Below are 22446 nucleotides of genomic sequence, written 5' to 3' on the forward strand. Positions count from 1 at the left end.
AGAAGTGAGTTGCACTTGGCATTCCTCTCTGCTCCAGCCTGGGCAGACACAGCATGCCGTGCTCTCTAAGCCGAGGTTCTAGTTAGCCTTGGAATCTGGAACAGTAGGCGCTCCGGACGGCCACTGCCAGTCTGTTTGAGTTTGTCCTAGAGGGGAAGCCTGGCTGCCTTGTCTCTGTTGTGAGGGATGGGAGTGAAGAGAAGACACAGCTCCCCTCCACACCCAGTTCCTCTTGTCCTTGTCTTATTTTCTTCAGAACACTCATCTGACATCTTTTCTGATATTACCAAGTTCACTTATTGTCTCAGGGATCCTGCCCTCCCCCCACCAGCAATAAAATACAAACTCCAGGAAGACAGAGACTTTCCCCTTCATCTTCACAGTTTTGGCCTTAATGCTGAGAACTTTATCTAGAACAGCACTGTCCGATAGAATATAATGTAAGCCACCTATGTAATTTAAGTTTCTAGGAGTCACAGTTTAAAAAACAGAAAAAAGAATCAACATTAATTTTGGTAATATATTTTATTTTACCCAATATATCTGAAAAATATTATTTTAAAGTTAAAAATTATTGAGAGAGTTTACATTCTGTTATTTTGTACGAAGTCCTTGAAATCTTGCATGTTTTACATTTGTTGTACATTTACAGCCCATCACAGTTCCAACCAGATGCATTTCAAGCACTGAGTGTAGCCCTACCTGTGATTAGTGGCTGCCATATTGGACAGCTTAGGTCTAGAGCATAGTAGGGGCTCAGTAAATATTTGTTGAATGAATGAATTAGAAGATAGATTAGTTGTTAAGGGGGCATGTAGAATCCAGGAAGGATTTTGTTTTAACAGTAAGGAAATAGAGCACATTTATATGTTTGACAGAACTGGAAGGGAGAGGTGGATGGTAATAGAGGGGCAGTTTGATGGAGGAAGTTCCCTGGAGGAAGGCCCCTGAGGAGGTGGTTGGAAATGGGGTCTAGCAGCCCAGGTAGGAAGGATGAGAGATGTTCTGCTATCTTACCTCCTTTGAAGAGGTATGTTCTTCAATGATATTTTCAGAAACCCAAATCCAGTTTGTTTAGCATAAATTTCTAATTGGAATTGTGTTATAACTATTTCTTCCCCTCATTTTAGATATTAGATAGTTGAGAGTTATTTTAAAAATCTTAAAAGTGGTTTCCCTAATGACTTAAAAAAAATTGAATCATGTTATACGCCTGAAACTAATGTAATGCTGTATGTCAATTATACCTCAATTAAAAATTTTTTTAATTAAAAAAAGAAAGGAAAAGAAAAACATCTTTTTAGGTGGGAAGTGAGAAGAAGTGTTATTGACATGTATCAACATTCTTTCTTTGATGTCATTCGACTAGAAAAAGTAGTATTTTCTGTGTTAAAATTAACTTAAATCTAGTTTTTAGCATTGTGATTATATTTGGGATTAAAATTATCTGCACTGTACATGTCTGAATATAAAATAAGGTTATTTCCCCAAAATTATTCCTCAGTCCTTACATATTTGAGTTCTTAAACAGTCTTTTATATTGTCTTTTCTGTTATGGGGTATACTATTACTGTTCATTACTTTATTTGAATAATAGAGGTCTCTTTGAGGATGACATGTAAGCATGGGGGAACTGCTTTCAGTAGTAGTTTGGGATGCTTATGGAGATCGTTTGATGTAACGAATCTGTTCAAAGTGAGGCAGAGAAATTTAACAGATTTTTAAGGTCATGATCTCATGTTTTCAGGTGTTGATGTTATAAATAAAACTTTTAAAAACCATTTTTTAAAGTATTGTAATAAGTAGAAATCGTGAATATACCCGTAGAATTAATGGAAAACATCAACTCTTCTAATTTAAAAAGTTTTTAATCTTACTGTTACTTGGGATAATATATCCAGTTATAGTGTCATATGGTCATTCAAAAAATGTTGCCTTTAAAACAGTTTAGAAGTTAAGATTATGTGCTCTGGGAAACCTAGGTGACTTTAAAGGAAATCTAATGAGGACAAGAAACTGGTATTGAAGATTGGAAGTAGGCTTTTGACTATATTGTGATGGACACCTCCCATGTATATAGATAGATATGCACAGGCACACCTCAGAGATACTGTGGGTTCGATTCCAGACCACCACATTAATTAAAGTGAATCACATGAAGTTTTTGGTTTCTCAGTGCATATAAAAGTTATGTTTACACTATATCGTCGTCTGTTAAGTGTTCAATAATAGCATTATGTGTTTTAAAAAAGTACATACCTTGATTTAAAAAATACAAAAAAAACCCCAATTACAATAGTAACATCAGAGATCACTGATCACACATCACCATAACAAACGTAGTAATAATGAAAAAGTTCGGAATATTGCAAGAATTACCAAAATGTGACACAGAGACGTGAAGTGAGCAAATGCTGTTGGAAAAATGGCGCCGATAGACTTGCTTGACTCGGGGTTGCCACAAACCTTCAATTTGTAAAAACCACAATATTTGCGAAGTTCAATAAAGTGAAGCGCAGTAGAACAAGGCACGCCTGTAGTCATGGTCTGGTTGGGAAATGTGAGCTCTTCTTGCTTTGGGGACAGTCGTATATTCCTGACTGAGGTATGCTCAGGCAAATATGATAATGTCAAGGCTGGAAGTGACTGGGGAGATGGTTATTCATGGGTGTTCAACCTTTTTTCTGCCCAAGCATCCAGAGCAGGTTAAGTTAACACCTGTCAAAAACAGAGGCTTTCTAGGAAAATGCTTCAGAGATGGGGAAGAAAGGAGAGTGATGTGTATATTTTGAAGAAGCCCCAAATAGATGGTGATACTTCCTCAGTATGTGACGCAGTAGGGTATGTGACGGGGTGGGGCTGTTGGTACAGGTGGCATGTTTTCCCCAATGTCACGTAGTTAACCTCTGAATTTGGACCAGAACCGTGGGCTTCTCCTCCCCAGGCCAATTTTTTTTTTTTCTCTGCCACACTCTTTCCCTTCTCCTTTTATTGTTTTTGTACCCTTTTCTCCTTTCTATTTTCAACAAAGTTTTAACTGTCATGTGCTTGATAGCATGAAAACTGCTGAGATGTACTAGGAAGCAGTCTTTGACCAAGTCATTACATTTAAGGGCATGTGCTCATTCAACCTGGTGCCCTTCTCAGACTTGCTCATTGTCACCACTGTGTCCTAAGTCACCTAGGCTCAAAACCACTGAGCCATTTTTGAAACCAGCTTGTCTCTCATCTTGCAACTTTAAACAAGTTTTTAAGTCCTGTCATTTCTATCCCATGGTGTCTGTTCATACATCTTCCCTTTTTTTTCGACATTAATCTCCTAAAGGCTCTCACAGTCCTTTGCTCGGACTGTTGAAATAAGTCCCTAATTGATTTCTGCTTGAGGTTTCTCTCTGTTTCAATCCGTATTACACCTCAATTATGATAAGCTTAAGTGATAGAACATCTGTTGAGCACTTCCCATGTGCCAGATATTGTTTAAAGCAGCGGTCCCCAACCTTTTTGGCACCAGGGACCGATTTCATGGAAGACAATTTTTCCACGGACGGGGGTGGGGTGGGTGGGGCAGGGTTCAGGCGGTAATGCGAGCGGCGGGGAGCGGCAGATGAAGCTTCGCTCGCTGGCCCGCCGCTCACCCCCTGCCGTGCGGCCCGGTTCCTAACAGGCTGCCGACCGATAATGGTCTGTGGCCTGGGGGTTAGGGACCCCTGGTTTAAAACATTGTCTGTAATTTTCTTAATAGTCTTGAGGTTCAAGCACTGTTATTAACCCATTCTGCAGTTGGAAAAGGAGGCAGAGATTGAATTATCCAGTCACTCAGTAGCTAGGTGTAGTAAGTGGCAAAATTGAATCCAGACGCTCCAGAGTGTTTATTTCTATAGCTGAAAACACAGCTGGAGTGGTGTCACTCCGGGCACCCTTTCTCTGGCACCCTCTTACCTATTTTACAAAATCCAAATCTCTTATCCTGGCAGAAAGACCCTTTGGTCCAGCCTGCCTTTCTATCTGTAACCTACTCCTCTGTCTGTGTTCTCCAGCCAAACGTGAAGCGACGTTTGAACCGCTGTCTGGAAGAGAAGTGGGAGTTGGTCGGGCAGAGCAGCAGAGTCAGGAGCGGAGGGTGCGCCTGGGAGAGCTGGGGCTGGATCCTGAGGGCGGGCCTGCGCAGGGTGAGGCTGCACGTGAAGCTCGGTCTGGACTGTGGCCCACTTCCCGGTCTTGTCGTTTTCCACAGGACATTTTCGTGAGCTCTTCTCAAGATTCATGGAGACTGAGAACTGGCTTTTTTAGGAAGGTACTTTTGTAAAGCTCGATGTGAAGTGTATCTGTTTTTCCTAGATTCCTTTTTAAATTCCCCTCTCTTCTGGCCACAGCCATCCATTTGGACGCATCCGTGCTGCATTTATTTTCACTTGACTTCAAGCAGGTTGTACTTGGGAAGGGACATCCTCAAGCAGGGTGCTCTTTCTCAGCCTCCATATCTTTTCCCTGCTAGTTCAGTTTATCTTCACTCCTTTGCAAGGGAGGACCTAGCAGTCCCGTCTTGTAGGAGGTGTTTCTCATGTCTCTTGAGCACTTCCCCACTCTTTCTATCTTTGAGGCGTCCCCTGGTGAGGAGAGTGGACTCTGCAGAGCCTGGGTTGTGTTACCACTGACCAGCCATGAGCGTGGGGCCACCACACTTAGGGCCCCTGTGCAGCTGCTGGACTTCAGTTCCTTTCTGTGTAAAGTGTAGCAGATGCTGTAATGATGCTGCCTAATTCTTGGAGCCTTCGTGGATATGAGGCATACTGAAACAAAACTTGGCTTGGAAGAAGAGTTTAATGAATGTTGTTACTATTTTTTACTTTTATTACTTTTTCTTTAGTTGTGAAAAACTATTGACAGAGCATTCTGGTAAAGGGTCATACAAACCTGCTTTATTCTTACTATTACTACTGAGGGTATTCTCTTTGGTTTGGAAAAATGTGCTTGTTTGAGAGGTAAATAATGAAATCTCACTGTTATTTACCTGTTGACTTACTTTTTGACTTCTAGTGAGTGAAAGTTTTCTCATATGCTTATTATTGGTTTGTGAGAATTGCATCTTTTGCCTTTTTTCGGGGGGTGGGGGCAGATTTTAGTGTTTTTAATTGTATCGTTAGAGAGCTTTATATATTTAAGGATATTGTATAACACTTTGGACAGTAACATTTTCCAGACTGTTTTCATTTGGCATGGAACTCAGATGCAAATTTTAAACACTTTCGCACAGTAGATATGGAAGAGGGAAAACTAATGATGAGCTCTAAAATGAAGTATTTATTTGCTACATAAATATACTTTTAATGAAGTGTTCCTTTTTTTAATATTATTACATTTTATAACCTCTGTGAACAGTTAACAGTTTGCTCAGTGCTTAACTTTTTAAAGTGTCTCTGGTCAGATAAATATCTTGCCTTTGGGGCATTTTGTAATGGAAAATCCCTGTAAATATACAGTGTTCTAATTGGAATCACAAAGCCAAATGATTGCCTCATTGGATAATTTTAAGTATTATGCTGCAATTCAATATAGGTACCCAACTAAGTACTTAACTAGACTTAAAAATATCTTGTATGTTTAACAGCTGTCTAGCTAGAACGAAAAAAGAGTGAGGAGAGGAGTTATGTGTATGGTTCTCCTCTTCTCCGCCTGGGGTCAGAGAGGGAAAGAGTTTTAAAAGTGTTTTTTTCTTTCTCAGCTGCTGTTGCTGTGCCTGCTTTGGGAGAAGGCAGAGGCAAAGATGAGGGAACGTATGGGGCAGCTTTCTTTCCAGAGAAACTTTATGTGCCTGAAACTTAGTAGCATCTCCAGACACTTGTTAAAGTGGCATGGTTGTGGCATAGCTGAAGTGATGGCAGCCTGTGGTAGGTGACATTTCCGCCTGTGTCGTATTCCTAGCGGCCTCTCTCTATGTTCTGATTTTTCTTCCTGGAGGGGAAGGCAGCTAAGCAGGCAGTGTTCAGCTTTTTAATAGCTTCATAATGTTTCAGCTTTTAGATGTGTTGTAATATATGGTTTCTCTTCCTTTTGTACTTCCAGGTCTCTGGAAGGCAACTGTAGTGTGTATGGGCCCTAGCAAAGTCATGGTCAAGAGATCTGAAGAAAAATCCTGGAATGGGGTTGGGGAGGGAGCATCTTTGGGTAGTTCAGGTTTTATATGTATGAACATATTCATACATTGTGTGCGTTTGTATATACGTGTATATACTTTATGTGTGTGTATATATATGTATATAAAACATTTAAAGTTGTTTTTAGATAAATAGTATTTTACTATGTTTTTGTGTAGATTTTTTTAAAAAGGAAATAAATTAGAATCTAACCACCATTTATTAAAATGTGTCATTTAAGCTCTAAACAGAGACTTCTGAGCCCAGCCTTTCCTTTCCTCTGGCAATGATCTGTGTAACATTTCAAATCCATGGCATTTTACAAAGGAAGGAATACTTTGCGTTTATGTGACTGGACAAGATGATGAACCATCTCATTTCATGTATGAGGAAACTGACTTATTTGTTACCATGCCGCATTTATGCGGGTGTTACAGCAAGCGAGAGGAAGTCTTAAATCCTAGTTCAGTGTATTTCTATGTAGCAAGCTTGAACTTTCCTGGTGTATTTCTCATTTTACCTGTTTTGTAAATGAATATGCTAAATTTGCCTGTTACAGAGGAATCTGAGATATGGAAAGCAGAGCTTCACAAAGGTGGTTATGAGCAGCTTGAGATCTACAGTTATCCCATCTGGATGGTTCCAGTGCTTTCCCTTAACTGTCCCACAGATGACTCTGACCTGAGAGGAGGTGAATGAAAACCCCATCTTCTGACTGAAAATAGGAAGTGGCGTTCATTGAATGCACATGTCACGTTACTGCTGGTTAGGCTGACTGTTTCATGCGTTGTCAACTACCGCTAACCCTGTCTCAGGTGATTGTATTTGCTAAACCATAAATAAGGATACGTCATCTGACAAGTACTAGTGTGAGGGACAGCTGTCTGATAGCCTTGAGCTACATGATCACTGTCGTCCCTTCTCGTTGAAAGACACGCTAGACTCTCAGATCTGGCTTACCGTCTAATTGAATGATGATAGTTCCTTAGCTTGCTTGAAAGAATTGTTTCTTGATTTTAACCAGCATAGTTTGTCAGTTTGAATGACTTACATCATTTTTGTAATACTTTCAGTATCTTTATTTATTTATGAAAGTTAAACTTACTGAAGGCCAGATGACTGCAGTGAAAATGTGAATCCTTCAGTTAAACAAGTGTTTAGCACTTATACAAGCATTCTAGTCAGGACCCCAGTTATTTGCTCATTTTCTTTGGTATTAACCCGGACGCCTGATAGAGCAACCAGCACTGTCCTGTGTAGATCTTCTAGATTCTTGAAAATACTTTTATTCTCATAGTGGTAGTAGATTTTTTTCTTTTTTTAGAATCTTGGTCTCCTTTAGCCTGATTAGTTACCTGTTGAATAAATCACGTTATTCTCATACTGTGGCTAGAAAGAAATTTATGTAAATTAGGTCCTATATTTATAGGTGACACTGTTTTTATACTGAGACACTGATATTGCCAGAAAAGGCTGCTGCAGCAGCTGTTGTCTCATTGCTGTTCCCTTGTGCTGAGAGCTGGATTTTGCTCGTTCAAAAGGCATCTTTTTTCTGCCCCTCTGCAGGGCTGTCCGGTGAAACAGCATCTAAAATTAAACTATCAGAAACAAGTTTGCTTTTTGTTTCCCCAAAGGACTGGAGTAGGGTGGGGTGGATGGGTTAGAGGCTATATAAATTTGAAACAGTTATGAGCCAACAAGGATCATGCAGCTACCATCATGAAGATAAAGCATTTTTTAATTGTATTTCCTTCAAACTTAATTTGCCTCAAAAGCATGTTTGTGAGCATTTTGTTGAAGTGGCCATTATTTTGGTTGCTGTGTTAAGTATGTTGCTTTCTTTAGCATGTAATTTTTCCAGTAAAATTTTAGTTTTAAGTTTTAGAAAAGTTTTGTTGAAGTCATTTACAATCAGTTACCAGTTAATCATACCTAAAATTCAGCAGCTTTTATGCTTAATTTATTGTAACATAATAATCTTTTGTGTTGGCATTTCTAAATCTTCTCCTAATGGCAGATTCATATTTATAAATTTGTAAATGTCTGTGCTCTTTCTATACTGCACAGTGAGTTGGTTAGGCAGCAGTTACTTACAGCATGTCTACTGCATGTTGAGCACTGTTCTAAGTCCTAGGGATTCAGTAGTGAACAGAGCTGGAGGAGGGCAGGGGGAGTGTGTGTTTCAGTAACATTATTGCACTGGGAGGTAGACTGGCTTCTCATCCATATCAGTCACTAAGTAGCTACCAGGCCAAGGTAGAAAATCACTGATCTTCATTTTCTTCAAGTGGTTGGAATTGATCTCTTGAAAGGTTTAATCTCGCTTCTAAAATTTCTCTCCAGACATTGTGTATGTTTACTTGTCCTTTGTTTCAGCCCAACCCCCCATTCCTAAAAATTAAGGGCTCAAAGGCTGCTTGACACCTTGTTTCCTACTAAAGGGGGAAATTTTTTATTTAGATGGGCTTATTACTGATTAAACATTTTAATTTAATGGACAGTATAAGAAAAAAGGGATTTCTTTTTTTTCCACTTGGAATTTTTTCATAGCTGCTGATAACCCATAAAATAACCAGGTAGTATTATCTGTTTTATTTATTTTTTTCTATTTAAACATATTTTATAATTTTAGAATATTGGGAGAAATATAAATTTACACATATTACGTGTTATATATACTATGTACAGTATAATAATTATAGAGTCTGGCAGCTGTATCTTGAGTGATTATTTTAATCCTTTTTGTGTTCCAGATGCTATTATTAAAAATAAGTGCTTGACACTTTACTTCAGCTATAAGAATTTGGTTTGCCATTAGTAACTGAAAGGGTAAAGGACCGTTTACTGTCTTACTTAGGGCTAAGTAAGATTTTCTGTGATCTAGTTGAGGATAATCCATCCATCTGTCCATCCATCCATCCATCCATCCAATCTTTCTCAGTGGTTGCTTGAGGGCTTACCACATGCATCCTTAAGTTATAGTGTCTTGTACTCTAGGCACGTGGGCTTCAGTAGTTGTGGCACGTGAGCTCAGTAGTTGTGGCTCGCAGACTCTAGAGCGCAGGCTCAGTAGTTGTGGTGTACCGGCTTAGTTGCTCCACGGCATGTGGGATCTTCCTGGACCAGGGCTCGAACCCGGTGTCCCCTGCATTGGCAGGTGGATTCTTAACCACTGCGCCACCAGGGAAGGCCTGTTTCTTTGTTTTTGAATTCGCTGATTTTTTTTTTTTTTCCTTCCACAGTGTCTAGTCTCCTATTAGGTCCATTTAGTGAATTTTTCACTTCAATTGTTTTTCATGTCTAGAATTTCTTTTTGGTTCCTATTTATATTTTCCATTTATCTGTTAAGATTTGCTGTTCTTTTATTTTGTCCATAATTTCCTTTATATTTTAAAAGATTTCTAATCTATTTTTTGTCTGCCAATTTCATTATTTCTGTCATTTCTGGGTCTATTAATGAGATATTTTCTTCTTGAATACAGACCTCATTTTCCTGCTTCTTTGTGTGCCTAGTGATTTCTGATTGGATATGGGCGTTAAGAATGCTAGGCTGTTGAGCATCTGGGTTTTGTTGTCTTCCTTTTAAGAAGTGTTGAATTTTGTCCTGGTGGGCGGTTAGCTTACTTGTTGATCATCTTGATCCTTTGAGGTTTGTTACAGTCTCTGTTACGACAAGTGGAAGACTGCCTTTTATAGGGCCAGTATAGCTTTCCTCCTGAAGTGTGGATTTTCTGGCGTCTCTGTTGAATGTCTGTGGTGTTTGTCGGGGTTTCTCCACCCTAAGTGATTAGAACACTTACTGTCTCCCAGTCCGGGGCAAGTTCTAGTAGTTGTTCCGCTTTCAGCTCCCTGCCTGTTGCTCTTTGAGTGGCCTCATGGGCCTTCGCCTGACGATTGTGCAGCTTAGTATTTGGCCACACAGTCAAGGGCATCCCCAGGTATAGATTAATGGAGCTCCTTCTCTGCATAACTCCCTTATTTCTACTGCCTGCCCCACAGATTCCAGCCAACTCGGTAGCCTTGAACTCTCATCTCTGTCTCCTCAGTTCAGCAAGACCACTGTGTTCTGTTTGGGCCCCCTTCCCTGCACTGTACTCTGGAAATTGTCTCCAGATAGAAAGCCAAGGTGATTGTGGGGCTCACCAAGTTTCCCTTTTCTCGGTGATCACTAGGCACACAAAGAAGTTGTTCTGTGTGGCCTATCGTCCAGTGTCTGAAAACAGATATTTCATCTGTCTTGACCAGTTGCGTAGTGGTTTGTTGTGAGTGAGGTAGTTCGGGACCAGGTGCTCTAAAATGGTCAGAAGTGGAAGTCTGATATTATAGGCTTTAAAGAGAAATATTTTTATCCCTACCCCATTGTTATTCTTAACAATTTAATGCACAGATTTACTTAACATCTCATATTGATAAACCCGAGCATTTGTTTAGGTCTCATATGAGCAATTTCATCCTGTTTGTAGACAATTGAATATGCTGTTTTGGCTAGTAGGTTAAATGTGTGTGTGTGTGTGTGTGTGTGTGTGTACACGTACACATGCATTCTGTGGTGATACATATTGGCCACTAACTAGAGGGTAATAAGAAATCAGTTCATTTGTTCTTAAAATTAGATAATTTATAGAATCATAACATAGTTTCACCTTAATGTATATTTATTTAACACCTGTGGAGGCAGGCACTGTCATATGTGCTTGGGATATAAAAGTGAGTAAGAGAAATTGACTGTCAGCAATAGATGTAGCCTGTGCTGTGATTAGACTGTTCTTTATTTCTGGCTCATGAGCCCCCATTTTATTTATTTATTTATTTATTTATTTATTTTTATTTTTGGCTGTGTTGGGTCTTTGTTGCTGCGTGCGGGCTTTCTCTAGTTGCAGCGAGCGGGGGCTACTCTTCATTGCGGTGCACGGGCTTCTCATTGTGGTGGCTTCTCTTGTTGCGGAGCACGGGCTCTAGGTACACAGGCTTCAGTAGTTGGGGCGTGCGGGCTCTAGAGCGCAGGCTCAGTAGTTGTGGCACATGGGCTTCATTGCTCTGTGGCATGTGGGATCTTACCGGACCAGGGCTCGAACCCATGTCCCCTGCATTGGCAGGCGGATTCTTAACCACTGTGCCACCAGGGAAGCCCCGAGCCCCCATTTTAAAAATACTTCTTTCATCCTTACCCCCTTCAGCTTTCTCCCTCCCTTTTTGAACCATTTCTTCACGTTCTAAATATTCCTGTTGGATTCAGTTCATTCTTTCACTGAACAAATATTTATTGAATGCAGGCCACGTCCCAGGCACTGTTCTTAGTACTAATATCTTACTCGTGGACTTCCATTCAGTTACCCTCTTAATGTGTATTTTTCTTGCCAGCCATCATTAAAAGTGCAACTGGCTACTCCCTTAACGTTTTTCTTCTCTTTTGCTATGGGTATATCTTGTTGCTAGGGACCTTGCAGGTTTCTTCCCACTTACTCTTGGTTGCCTTTCTGTCATTTCTTAGGGGATTCTGTCTTAGAAACTTGGCCTCGTAAAAGTTTCTGCATTTGAATGTCTTAGTTTTAATTAACTTGAATTGTTTTCATTTATTTTTGTTCTTTAATATTGTTCTGTCTCTTTAAAATCTAATGTGGATTAATACTGTCAACAAGGATGGTCTCCTATCAGTATATTAATAAAAAAAAATTCAAGTTAGCTACAAGTGGCGCTACATGTGGGTCTTATATCAGAGATATAAATGATGGTTATTTTCACTCAGGGTCTTCTCCCAGGCTTTTTTGTTTGGTATTTCCTCTGTGTCTACTTCTGCCTCTGTCTTGCCGTCTCTCAATCTCTGAGATCTGTTCATGGAATGTTTCTCTCTAGAATCAGTGCTAATCTCTACTAGTGTATGGTCTCTAGTTGTTAAAGTTTCTTTTTAGAACATAGTGAGGAAGCTGCTTCATTTTTTAATAAACTATTTACCAACAACATTTTTATGAACTTTTAAAATTTATGAAGATATGCTTATGGTAAAAAAGATCCATAGAGTTCAGAAGGATATAAAAAATGAAGACAGGACCTTACATGCATACTTTTCTCCAACTTGCCTTTTATACTATTTGGCAGCAATTTAAAATATTACATTGGAGTTGAACTCCAAGAAATGATTTTGAAGCAGAAACTAACACACCATTGTAAAGCAATTATACTCCAATAAAGATGTTAAAAAAAAAAAGAAGATAATTTTGAATTAAGTTTTATAAGTTTATCATTAAATTAAAATATCTGCTATTGCGACATGTATTTATGATACATTCTTGGGCTAAAATATTATTTTTAATTTAGTTGAATAAGGGTTATATATAATATGGCAGATACAGGTTAAACCATATGAAATTGCTGTTTTGTAGGCCAAAGGAGGTCTAATATCAGCAATTTCATATAGTTCAACCTAATTCTTTATCATCATCTCTGTTATAGGATGAACGGAGTCTTTTTCCTCATTAACATTTAGATTTAAAAAGGAAGATGGAAACTTTAGAAAGAATAAAAACCATGGTGATTTGCTTAATTATAAAATCAGGTTGACAGGAAATTCCCATATTAGTTTGTCTTCTTGGAGCCTTATAACAGGAGAGGAATGAATGAGTGAATACCTTAAATACTTTCTGGCATTGTGGGAGGAAACTAAACTTGAGTCTCTTTCTGGATTTAACACGGAGCAGTTGAACTAAGAAAGGAGACAGTGAGCATGTGGCAGACACCACCTATATACCAGGCCTTAGTGCTAGAAGCTTAATCTTTCTTTCACTTCGCTAAATAACTGGTAATGTTACTAAGTAGTTATAATAGATTTTATACTAAACAGATGGTATAGTAAATAGCTTTAAAAAAAATCCCACAGGGACTTCCCTGGTGGTGCAGTGGTTAAGAATCTGCCTGCCAGTGCAGGGGACACAGGTTCAAGCCCTGGTCCTGGAAGATCCTACAGGCCACGGAGCAGCTAAGCCCCTGCGCCACAACTACTGAACCTCTGTGTCTGGACTACTGAAGCCCACTCGCCTAGAGCCCGTCCTCCACAACAAGAGAAGCCACGGCAGTGAGAAGCCCATGCACCGCCACAAAGAGTAGCCTCCGCTCGCTGCAACTAGAGAAAGCCCATGCTCAGCAGCGAAGACCCAGTGCAGCCAAAAAAAAATCCCACAAGTGAAAAACATAGTTATTTCTTTTTGACCCACATTTAGATTACCTACAGCAAATTTTAAAGGAAAATCAGATTCTTTGTCACCTACCATATACCACTCTTAGGACGGGAATGTGTTTTAGTCTTTAAAAAAAAAAAAACCCACAGACCCCAAAATTTGGAGGGAAAAGCCTTACGGTGTATTGTGTAGTCAGAACATAGCCTGTTTTTGGACTATCTGCTACTTGCATTAGTTGAAAGATAGCTTTCTTAAGATGAGCAGTTAAATTTTTTTAGATGTTATTCAGAGCAGCATTGGCATCATCTGGTGGCTTGTTAGACTCTCAAGCCCTACTCTAGATCTGCTGAGTCAGTCTTCAGTTTTAACAAGATTCAAAGGCGATTTGTAAGCACGTTAAAGTTTGAGACTCACTGTTATAGATCGTGGGTGGCATTGTCACCCCCACAAAACAATGCCTTAGTTACCCCTCATTGAGTGCTTGTTGAATTTAGTGCATGTAATTGACTAGATCTAGATTCAGAAAATGAAACAAGTATTTTAGGAGGATAGTTGTAACAGTAATAATCAAGCAGCAGCTATCTAGTTCATTGTATTTCTTTCATGGCTGTCTGGATATCAAAAAGTTATTGATCCGTCACCCAAAATGTATTCTTGAGTCTGATTCTACTCATGCTGGATGATTAGTCACTGTCATGTGATCGTGTGCTTGTGGTGTGTGTGTGTGTACATACACAAGTCAACAATAGTATACAAATTAAAGGAGTAATTAGGTTTTGGTGAGTCAAGGATATGTAATCCATATTGTAATGTATAAGATAACTTAAAAAAAATAATCTGCATGCAAGGAGGGCGTATAAAGTTTAATCCAGCAGAAGGTAAGAAAGGAACATAAAACAGTTGGAATAAGTACAGAAAGGTTATTAGTGTTCATACATGAATTAAACCCAACTACATACTGTTTAACAAGAAACAAACCTAAAATATAAGGAAACAAAGGTTGAAAGTAAAAGGATGAACAAAAGACATACCATGCGAAAATTAAGAGGTAGGCTTGGTGTAGTCATGCTAATGTCAGACAAGGTGAAAAGCATTATTGGAAAGAAACAGGGGCAGTTTATAATGATAAAAGGTCTTGTTCATCAGGAAGGTATAAAACCTTCCAATTTATGTAATTCAGTACATAACCTAAATGGGAGATTTTTAATATACCTCTCTGGCTAACCGAAGGAATAGGATAAGTACAGAAATAGAAAATACAAGTAAAAGAGGAACACTTAATAAAATTAATAAACCTTTGATTAGACTGATCACAAAGAAGACAAGAGAAGGACTTTTTAACCAGTCTTGGGTGAAGCGGCTGTTACTACAGTTATATCTACATTGATTGAAAAGCTTATAAGAGAGGATATTATGAAGAAGTTGATAACGATGCATTTGAAATTTAGACGGACTAAATACTATTGGAAACATATAGCCTACCAAAATAGACACACCAGAAAATGTAAAATCTGAATAGTCATATTTAAGAAATTTAATTGAAAAACCTACCCACAAAGAAAACTGCACGTCCAGATGATGTCACCAGTGAATTTACTACAAAAGGATAATCATGACCAAATTGTATTCCAGGAATGCTGCAGTTGATTTAACATTCATAAACCAATCAGTGTATTTCACCACATTAACCAAATAAATAAGAAAACGCATGTCATTTCAGTGGAGCTCAGAAAAAGCATTTAATAAAATTCAGCATCAGTTCATGAGAAAAAGGTTTTAGCAAACTGGGGCTAGAAGGGAACTTCGTTAACCTGATAGTGGTTATCAGTTAAATACCTAGAGCAACCACAATACTGGAGAAATATAGAAAGCTTTCCTTCTGAGATTGGGTATAAGACAGCAGAACCTGTACCTCCTCCTCTGATCACCACTGTACTGAAGGTGGCAGCAAGTAGAATAAGGCAAAGTGAAGAATAAAGATTGGGAAGGGGGAAAAAAAAGACTGTTCAAGTGCCCAGTTGTGCTAGTAGCTACTTACTAAACAGTGCAGATAAATCCATCATTGCAGAACTTTCTGTTGGACAGCGCTGTTCCAGACAATGCAATTTCAACCAAAATCCCAGCATGCGTTTATTTGTCTTGGTGAATTTGATGAGCTAATTCTAAAACATAGACACAGAGAGGGCTAAGAATAACCAAAACATTCTTGTAGAAGAAAAAAATTCTTTACTACATATTAAAACTTATGAAGCTATCATAATTTAGACAATATTTGGTTCTTACACAAAGATGTAAGAAATCTACGTAAGTCTTTATCCAGCATAACAGAATAAAGAATCCAAAAACAGATCCAAGTATGTATGAGTATGTGATTTTTGATAAAGTTGACATTACAGGGCATTGGGGAAAGTTTCTTTTTAATAATGGGTTCTGGGTTAATTGGATGTCCATTTTGGGGGGAAATGAAACTTGATTGCTATCGAAAACACACAGAAATCAGATCCAAGAGCACTGCCCATCTTTAGATGTGAATGGTAAAACCCAACTTCTGGAAGATAACATAGAATTTCTTCATGACTTTGGTATAAAGGAAAGATTTCTTAAACAGACACCAAAAGTACTAATTTTAAACCAAAAGTTGGTAACATTAAGAGATTGTGTTCGTCAAAAAATACCATTAAGGGACTTCCCTGGTGGTGCAGTGGTTAAGAATCTGCCTGCCAGTGCAGAGGACATGGGTTTGAGTCCTGATCCAGGAAGATCCCACATGCTGCAGAGCAACTAAGCCCGCGAGCCACAACTACTGAGCCCGTGAGCCACAACTGCTGAAGCCCGTGCTCTGCAATGAAGACCTAACGTAGCCAAAAAATAAATAAAATAAATTAGTTAATTTAAGAAATGACATTAAGAGAGTGACAGTGTAAACCATCTATAACCAATAAGGGGCTTATATCCAAAATATGTTAAAAAATCTAATTTTTTTAGGTTTTAGATATTTGTAAGAAAAAGGCTCTCTTGATAGAAAAATTGAAAAACAATCTGAATGGGCATTTCACCTAAGTGGATACCCAAGTGGCTGATAAATGAAAAGATGCGCATAGTCACAAGGAAAATACACATTAAAATCACAGTGGAGTACACACCTGCTGTAGTGGCTGAAATTAGAAATACTGATGATTCTAAGTGTTAGTGAAGGAATGGAACGCAGGGAATTTTCATAAACTACTAGGGAAAAAATAGATTGATTAAACAAAAAACTGGGAAAAACCCAACAGAACAGCATCTCTGTATATACCGAAAATCACTTAAGAATCTTCCTAGTGGCAGTATGCATAATAGCTCTGAACTGGAAATAATCCCATGTCAATCAAAAGTAGGGTGGATAAAGTAATGATAATGAACAAGCTACAGTTCATAAGCCTAACATTAAGCAAACAAATTCATTTATATAAAGTTAAAACTAATCTGTTTTTGGAGGTCAAGATACTAGTAACTTTTGGGGATGAGGGAGTTAGGTATTGATTGTGAGGGGTCATAGAGTGGTGGTGGGGGTTTTGGAACGATGGCAAGTTTTATTTTTCTTGTCCCACAGGTTCAATTGATGATAATTATTTAAGCTATATACTAATGACTTTTTTCTATATATTATAACAAACAAGTTTAAACACAGTATATAATAATGACATTGATGACAGAAACAGAAGCTCGTGTTTCTTAAAAAGTGCATGTTATGTACCAGGTTCTATTCTGTATGTCAACTTTTGGTATCTCGTTTAAACTTGATAACAATCCTAAAGGAACAGGGTTAGTGTAATAATACCTCTGCTATAGGTAGGGAAACTAGGACCCAGAATGGTTAAGTCGTTTGTCATTCAGAGCCTTAGTCTTTTTACTATTTGAGTTGTTTATAGATCAAGGACCCCAATTCTTTTCATATACATTTATATTTATATTCCTTCCCAGTCTTTTGTGTTTTTAACATGCAAATTTAACACACACACACACACACACACACACACACACACACACACACACACACACACACACACACACACACACCCGCCCACCCCCAGTTATTTGACAGTTAGGTTTCCAATCTTTTGCTGTTGTAAATAATACCAAGATAAACATTCTTCCCTTACTATTTTTGTGCACATCATCTATTATTTCCTTAGGATAAATTTTTTTTTTCACGGAACAAAGTCGCTCTATGGAATTGGATTAACTGAATGTATTTTTTAATTATGAATAATGTTTAGAGAAGTTATCCCATCTGTCATCGTAGGAACATTGTACTTACCCAGCAGATATTTATGAATCATATACTCTGGGTCAGTTAAGGACCGCATGCTGTAATGGAGGGAGATAGAAGCTAAGGTCTAAAAGCAACGCTAAGTAGGGGGTGAAGACTTGAGATTTGCACCTTAGAAAGGCCACTCTAGCCATCTTATTGAAGAAATGCGGAGTTGCACATGGGCAAAGTAAAGAGAGAGAGATCTATTAGGAATCTATTTTAGTCATCTAAGTGAGGCATGGGGTAATGGAAATGAAAAGAGGAGATTGTGTTTGAGCGTTCTGTGGGCAGTAGAATCAGTGAGATTGGGCTGCCATTTGCGCGAGGCCGTCTGGAGGAAAAGAACTCGAGCGTGACTCGCAGAGCTTTGATTCTGGTTGACTGGGTAGAAGACAGTGGCGTGGTGGCATTTGCTGTGTAGGATATAAAAGTGGAACTTATATTTTTTGGGGGGAATTGAGCTTTGTTCTCGTTAGTTTGCAGAAGCTGTGCAACATTCAGGTGGAGATTGTATGCTCCAGAAGAAGGGTACTCGCCCCATCTCCCTTCCCATCTACTGTACTGTGCATTACAGTACAGTAATTGCAGTTGATATTAAGCCATCTACTAATTGCCGGAGCCGTTCTAAGTACTTTACATGTATTAAAGCACTTAACCTTCACCACAGCTGTTTGAGGTAGATACTATTATCATTATCAGGAAATTAGGTGTGCAAGGCCACACAGCTGGTAAGTGTGGAGCTGAAATTTCAAACTGCAGCAGCCTGGCTAAGAATCTGTGGTCTTCACTTTGGGGCCAGCGCTGTTGTGTGTTTCAAAACAAGCTGACTTTAGAAAAAGTACTCTGGTGCTGAACAGTGTGGTGTGTTGTGTGGTGAGAGTTTGCTGGTTTACTCAGGAAGACAGGCACATGTATTCTGGGCCAGTGTTGGTTGACCAGGGTTTTGTGCTTTGTTTTCTGGCTTTAGTCTGTGATTGCAAATTTGCAGATTTGGTCGAATATAAGAAGAAAAGTCTTTTTCTTTTCCTAAAGAAAAATTAACTTTTATTAGCTAGCTACCAAATACTTTTAGGACCAAAATGTTAATTTTCCATTTCTGCTATGAAAATCATGACCATGGTCCCAGCCTACCTGTGGGATAATAATTGATTGTTCGTTTTTGTGACAAGCTTGCCTGGTCTAGGTTCTCTTAGGACTGTGTCAGAAGAGTCCAGAGGAATACAGCAGCCTGTGAATTTGTTTCCATGTATTGTGTGCTCAACTTTTAATTACCTGTGTCAGTGGTGAGCACCATTAGGACAAATTTTTCACCTGGTTTGGGAGATGCTAGGGCTATTGATTGCCGTACACCTGACAGGTACAAAGCAGCGTCTCAGCAGTTTTCCTTTGAATTGATTTCTAAAGAGCTGATCCATTGGACAGGCCCTTTGCAGGAATTCAGAGATTACTTTTGCAACTTATGATTCTCAATTGATGAAAATCTCATATGTAAAAATAAGTATGAAAGGTTATTTCCATCGCTTTACAAAAGGATTTGCTTAAGATTTTCTCTTAAAACAGACTTTTAGATATTCATTTTAATCACTATTATATTTTATACCATTTATTGTACAACAGTTGTGTTGAGTGTCATACCCTTGTTTGCAGTTTTAAAGGTTTTTAATATTATTGAACATCCTAAAGTCCTTATTTAAAGAACTATCAGATAAGTCAAAAGATACAAACATTAGGATATGAATGCATCCTTTAAAACCTCACTTATTATCTTCTTGTAGGAGGAGAGACTTCAGCATGCAAACCTTCATCTGTTCGGCTTGCACCGTCATTTTCATTCCATGCTGCTGGCCTTCAGATGGCTGGACAGATGCCCCATTCACATCAGTACAGTGACCGTCGCCAGCCAAACATAAGTGACCAACAGGTTTCTGCCTTATCTTATTCTGACCAGATTCAGCAACCTCTAACTAACCAGGTAAGTTTATGAAGTATCAGAAATGATTTGTTGGAATGGTAATTTATTCATTAAAATGGTAAAATAGTAAATAGGCAGAATGCCTTAATGGTTTTCGGTTTACATGTCACATGGGATTCCGGGTTGACAGAATATGATATTAAGGAGTTTGCGTTTAAAAGTTTGTTGGTTTTTTTGGTTTGTTTTTTTGTTTTTTTTCTATGTATTTCACTTTAATTAGAAAAACACTTATAAGCATAACCACATTCTCTCATTCTGCGATGGGGGAAAAGTTACTTCTAAAGAATATTAAAATAAAAAAACTTAAACCTTATTTTTATGGGAAGGCGATTAAGTAGAAAAATATAAGTTACAGGAAAACAAGTCAGATTCCATTACAGGAAACTTAAAGAGGTGATTTTACACTGTTATAAACTACTTTAGTACACATTTATAAAAATAAATATGAAACTCCTTAAAGTTAAAAAGAAAAAAATGTAAATTAACCATGCTGCTCATTCTAATATTCAGACTAGAGATTCAGCAATTTTCCATAAGATGGATAGTGTAAAGTGAATAAATGCTGAAATCTTTTGATATACATACACATATGCATGTGTGTATGTGTGTGTATTTTTAATATCTTCCTGAATTAACTGCGTCCACTATGTTGATTTTTGATTTCGGGAGTTTTTTTTTTTTTTTTTTTAACTAGCTGTAGTTGTGGTAAAATTTCTTTCTCCACTGAGACTGTGTGATGAGTGCTGAAAATGGCTGTTTTTCCATGTACTCAGGAATTTGGTTTGTCACTGTTTAGGTCTTTCAATATGAACAAAAACTTAGAAAATTTCAAAGTATTTATTATACTGGATTATTTGAAGGAAATGTGTTTTCTCTAATTCAATAATACCTGGTTTTAATGAGCTATTGGCTACAGTTAAGTAACATCATTATTTGAGGACACCCTTATATGTATTATAATAAGATCTTGTGAATAGTTGAACTGACTTTTACATTTATAAAATTATATAGCATGTGAATAACATTCACAGTTAAATAGTAAGATAAATTATGACAGGACATAAGAATTTGTTTTAGGCAGTAAATGGAGAAGTTGTATGTTTGAGAATTGGAGCAGTTGGTCAGAATTGGAAAGTGTTTAATTGTGTACCAGAAGAAAATTCTCTGGACATCCAAAAAGTAGTAATAGCACAGTCTTTGCACTGTACTTTTAAGAAACAAAGTATGTTTGGATTCATTTTCCCGCTTGTTCAAGAGCAGCCTATCAGGTAGGGTGTCTGTTTTTAGTCTCTTTTTACAGCTGAAGGGACTGAGCTCCCATTTGTGACTTCTCCAAGTATGTAGGCAGTAGACTCTGGGGCCCAGCCCAGGCTTCTTTCTTCTTAGATACAGTGCTTTTTCAGTTCTAACACCTGGCATCTAAGGAAGGCTAGGAAAAAAATCCAGTCCTTTCAAGTTATTTTATGTTTGTATTATTGTAGTAGGTAATTTAGTTAGCAAAGTACCTATTTTTAGATACAACTAACATCTTATTTGAGGGTTATTTTCAAATAAGAGATAAGTTACTTAGTATTTCCATTGTAAGCTGTAAAATATTTTTAAAGATTCATATGATGTAAAAAGACTGTCTTTTAAGTAATAGTATTCAGCCAGATACTTCTGCCAAACTCCAGAAATTTTGGAACCTAATAAGGCAGTCAGATTAAAAGCTTACTTACAACTGAAGTGTAAAGCACTGAAACTGGGCACTGATGTGGCGTGGTCTGCCGGTCATAAGACATGGGCTCCAGGTCTTGACTCATCTGGTTGTGTGACTTGAGTCAGGTCACATGGACCCTTCTCTCTGTTCCTTGAATGTAAGATTGGGACCTTAGACTAGACCCTCCAGAAGAGTACTTTCTAGCTCTGAACTTCTATAATTTCATTATTCAGTTTCCATAATCATCCTATCAGTGCCTTTTAAGTAAGGTTTATTGTACAAGTAAATTGAAAGGAGATAACGTTTTATTTCTGGTAGTTAATCTTTCTTGTGTGAGTGTGTTTCATGTGAGTTTAAATACGGTTTTGTTCAAAAGATAAATACAGTAAAAGTAAATGTAGAAAAGTATGATTGATGTTCAGAATGCTGAGTCTCTCTGGGCTGTTACAGTTTTCACAGTACCTTTCATGGTTCTTAAGCTATGTACTCTGGATATGTGTTACGTATGCTCTTCAGCTTTATTAATAGCTCTCAAAATAGCAAGAATGGCAGGACATGGTGTTTCTCCTTCTCCACTATATATATGAAAATATGAGGTAAACATAAATAAAATGGGTGGAATAGGTATTATTAAACTAGAAAGCAATTTTTAAATAAAGTCCTGGTACTTAACACTATAGAATCTTTTAAAGAAAAAAAGATTGTTTTAGCTCTTGTAACTTCTCTAAGCAGGAGGTGTGAACTACTGCCTTTTTTTTTTTTTTCCTTTTCTTTCTCTTTCTTTTTTTTTTTGGCTTTGTGATCTGTGTCATCATCACACAGAAAGGTCAAGAGATAGGAGCGTTGGGGATGTGACTCTTTTTGGCTCCCGGAGCCTTAAGGCTGAGGCGGCAGGAGAATAGCGCAACAACTTTGCCTTTTCAGCGAGGGCGTTGGGGGCGGTGTGGAGGCCGTGGTGGGACTGGCTACCTGCAGTGGCTCAGGGTGGGACTGGCTACCTGCAGTGGCCCCGGGTCCTCTGAACACTGTGGGACTTCTGCCCGGCTGCGGAAGGGAAGGAGGGAGCTTGCTACATTACATTCTCCTGACTGTGTGACCATAAGCAGTTGGAAGTGGACAAAGCGTCAGATGCTTAGGGCTGGCTTGAGTCTTAGTATGTGGATTTGTGACTGAGT

At 38.3% G+C, this 22446-nt stretch overlaps 1 protein-coding gene across 5 annotated transcripts in view; it reads left to right on the plus strand.

The window, feature by feature from the left end:
* The window catches only part of DYRK1A (dual specificity tyrosine phosphorylation regulated kinase 1A), a 144701-nt gene that overhangs the window by 84545 nt on the left and 37710 nt on the right, over positions 1-22446 (plus strand). For all 5 annotated transcript variants that reach the window (XM_057545388.1, XM_057545387.1, XM_057545386.1 and 2 more), the window contains one exon: positions 19376-19572. In XM_057545388.1, the coding sequence (XP_057401371.1) occupies positions 19453-19572 (120 nt within the window). In that variant the 5' untranslated portion in view covers positions 19376-19452. Of the gene's footprint in view, positions 1-19375; positions 19573-22446 lie in introns of those variants that run through there.

This window comes from Balaenoptera acutorostrata, chromosome 4 (assembly GCF_949987535.1).
Source record: "Balaenoptera acutorostrata chromosome 4, mBalAcu1.1, whole genome shotgun sequence".
NCBI classification, from domain to species: Eukaryota; Metazoa; Chordata; class Mammalia; order Artiodactyla; family Balaenopteridae; genus Balaenoptera; species Balaenoptera acutorostrata.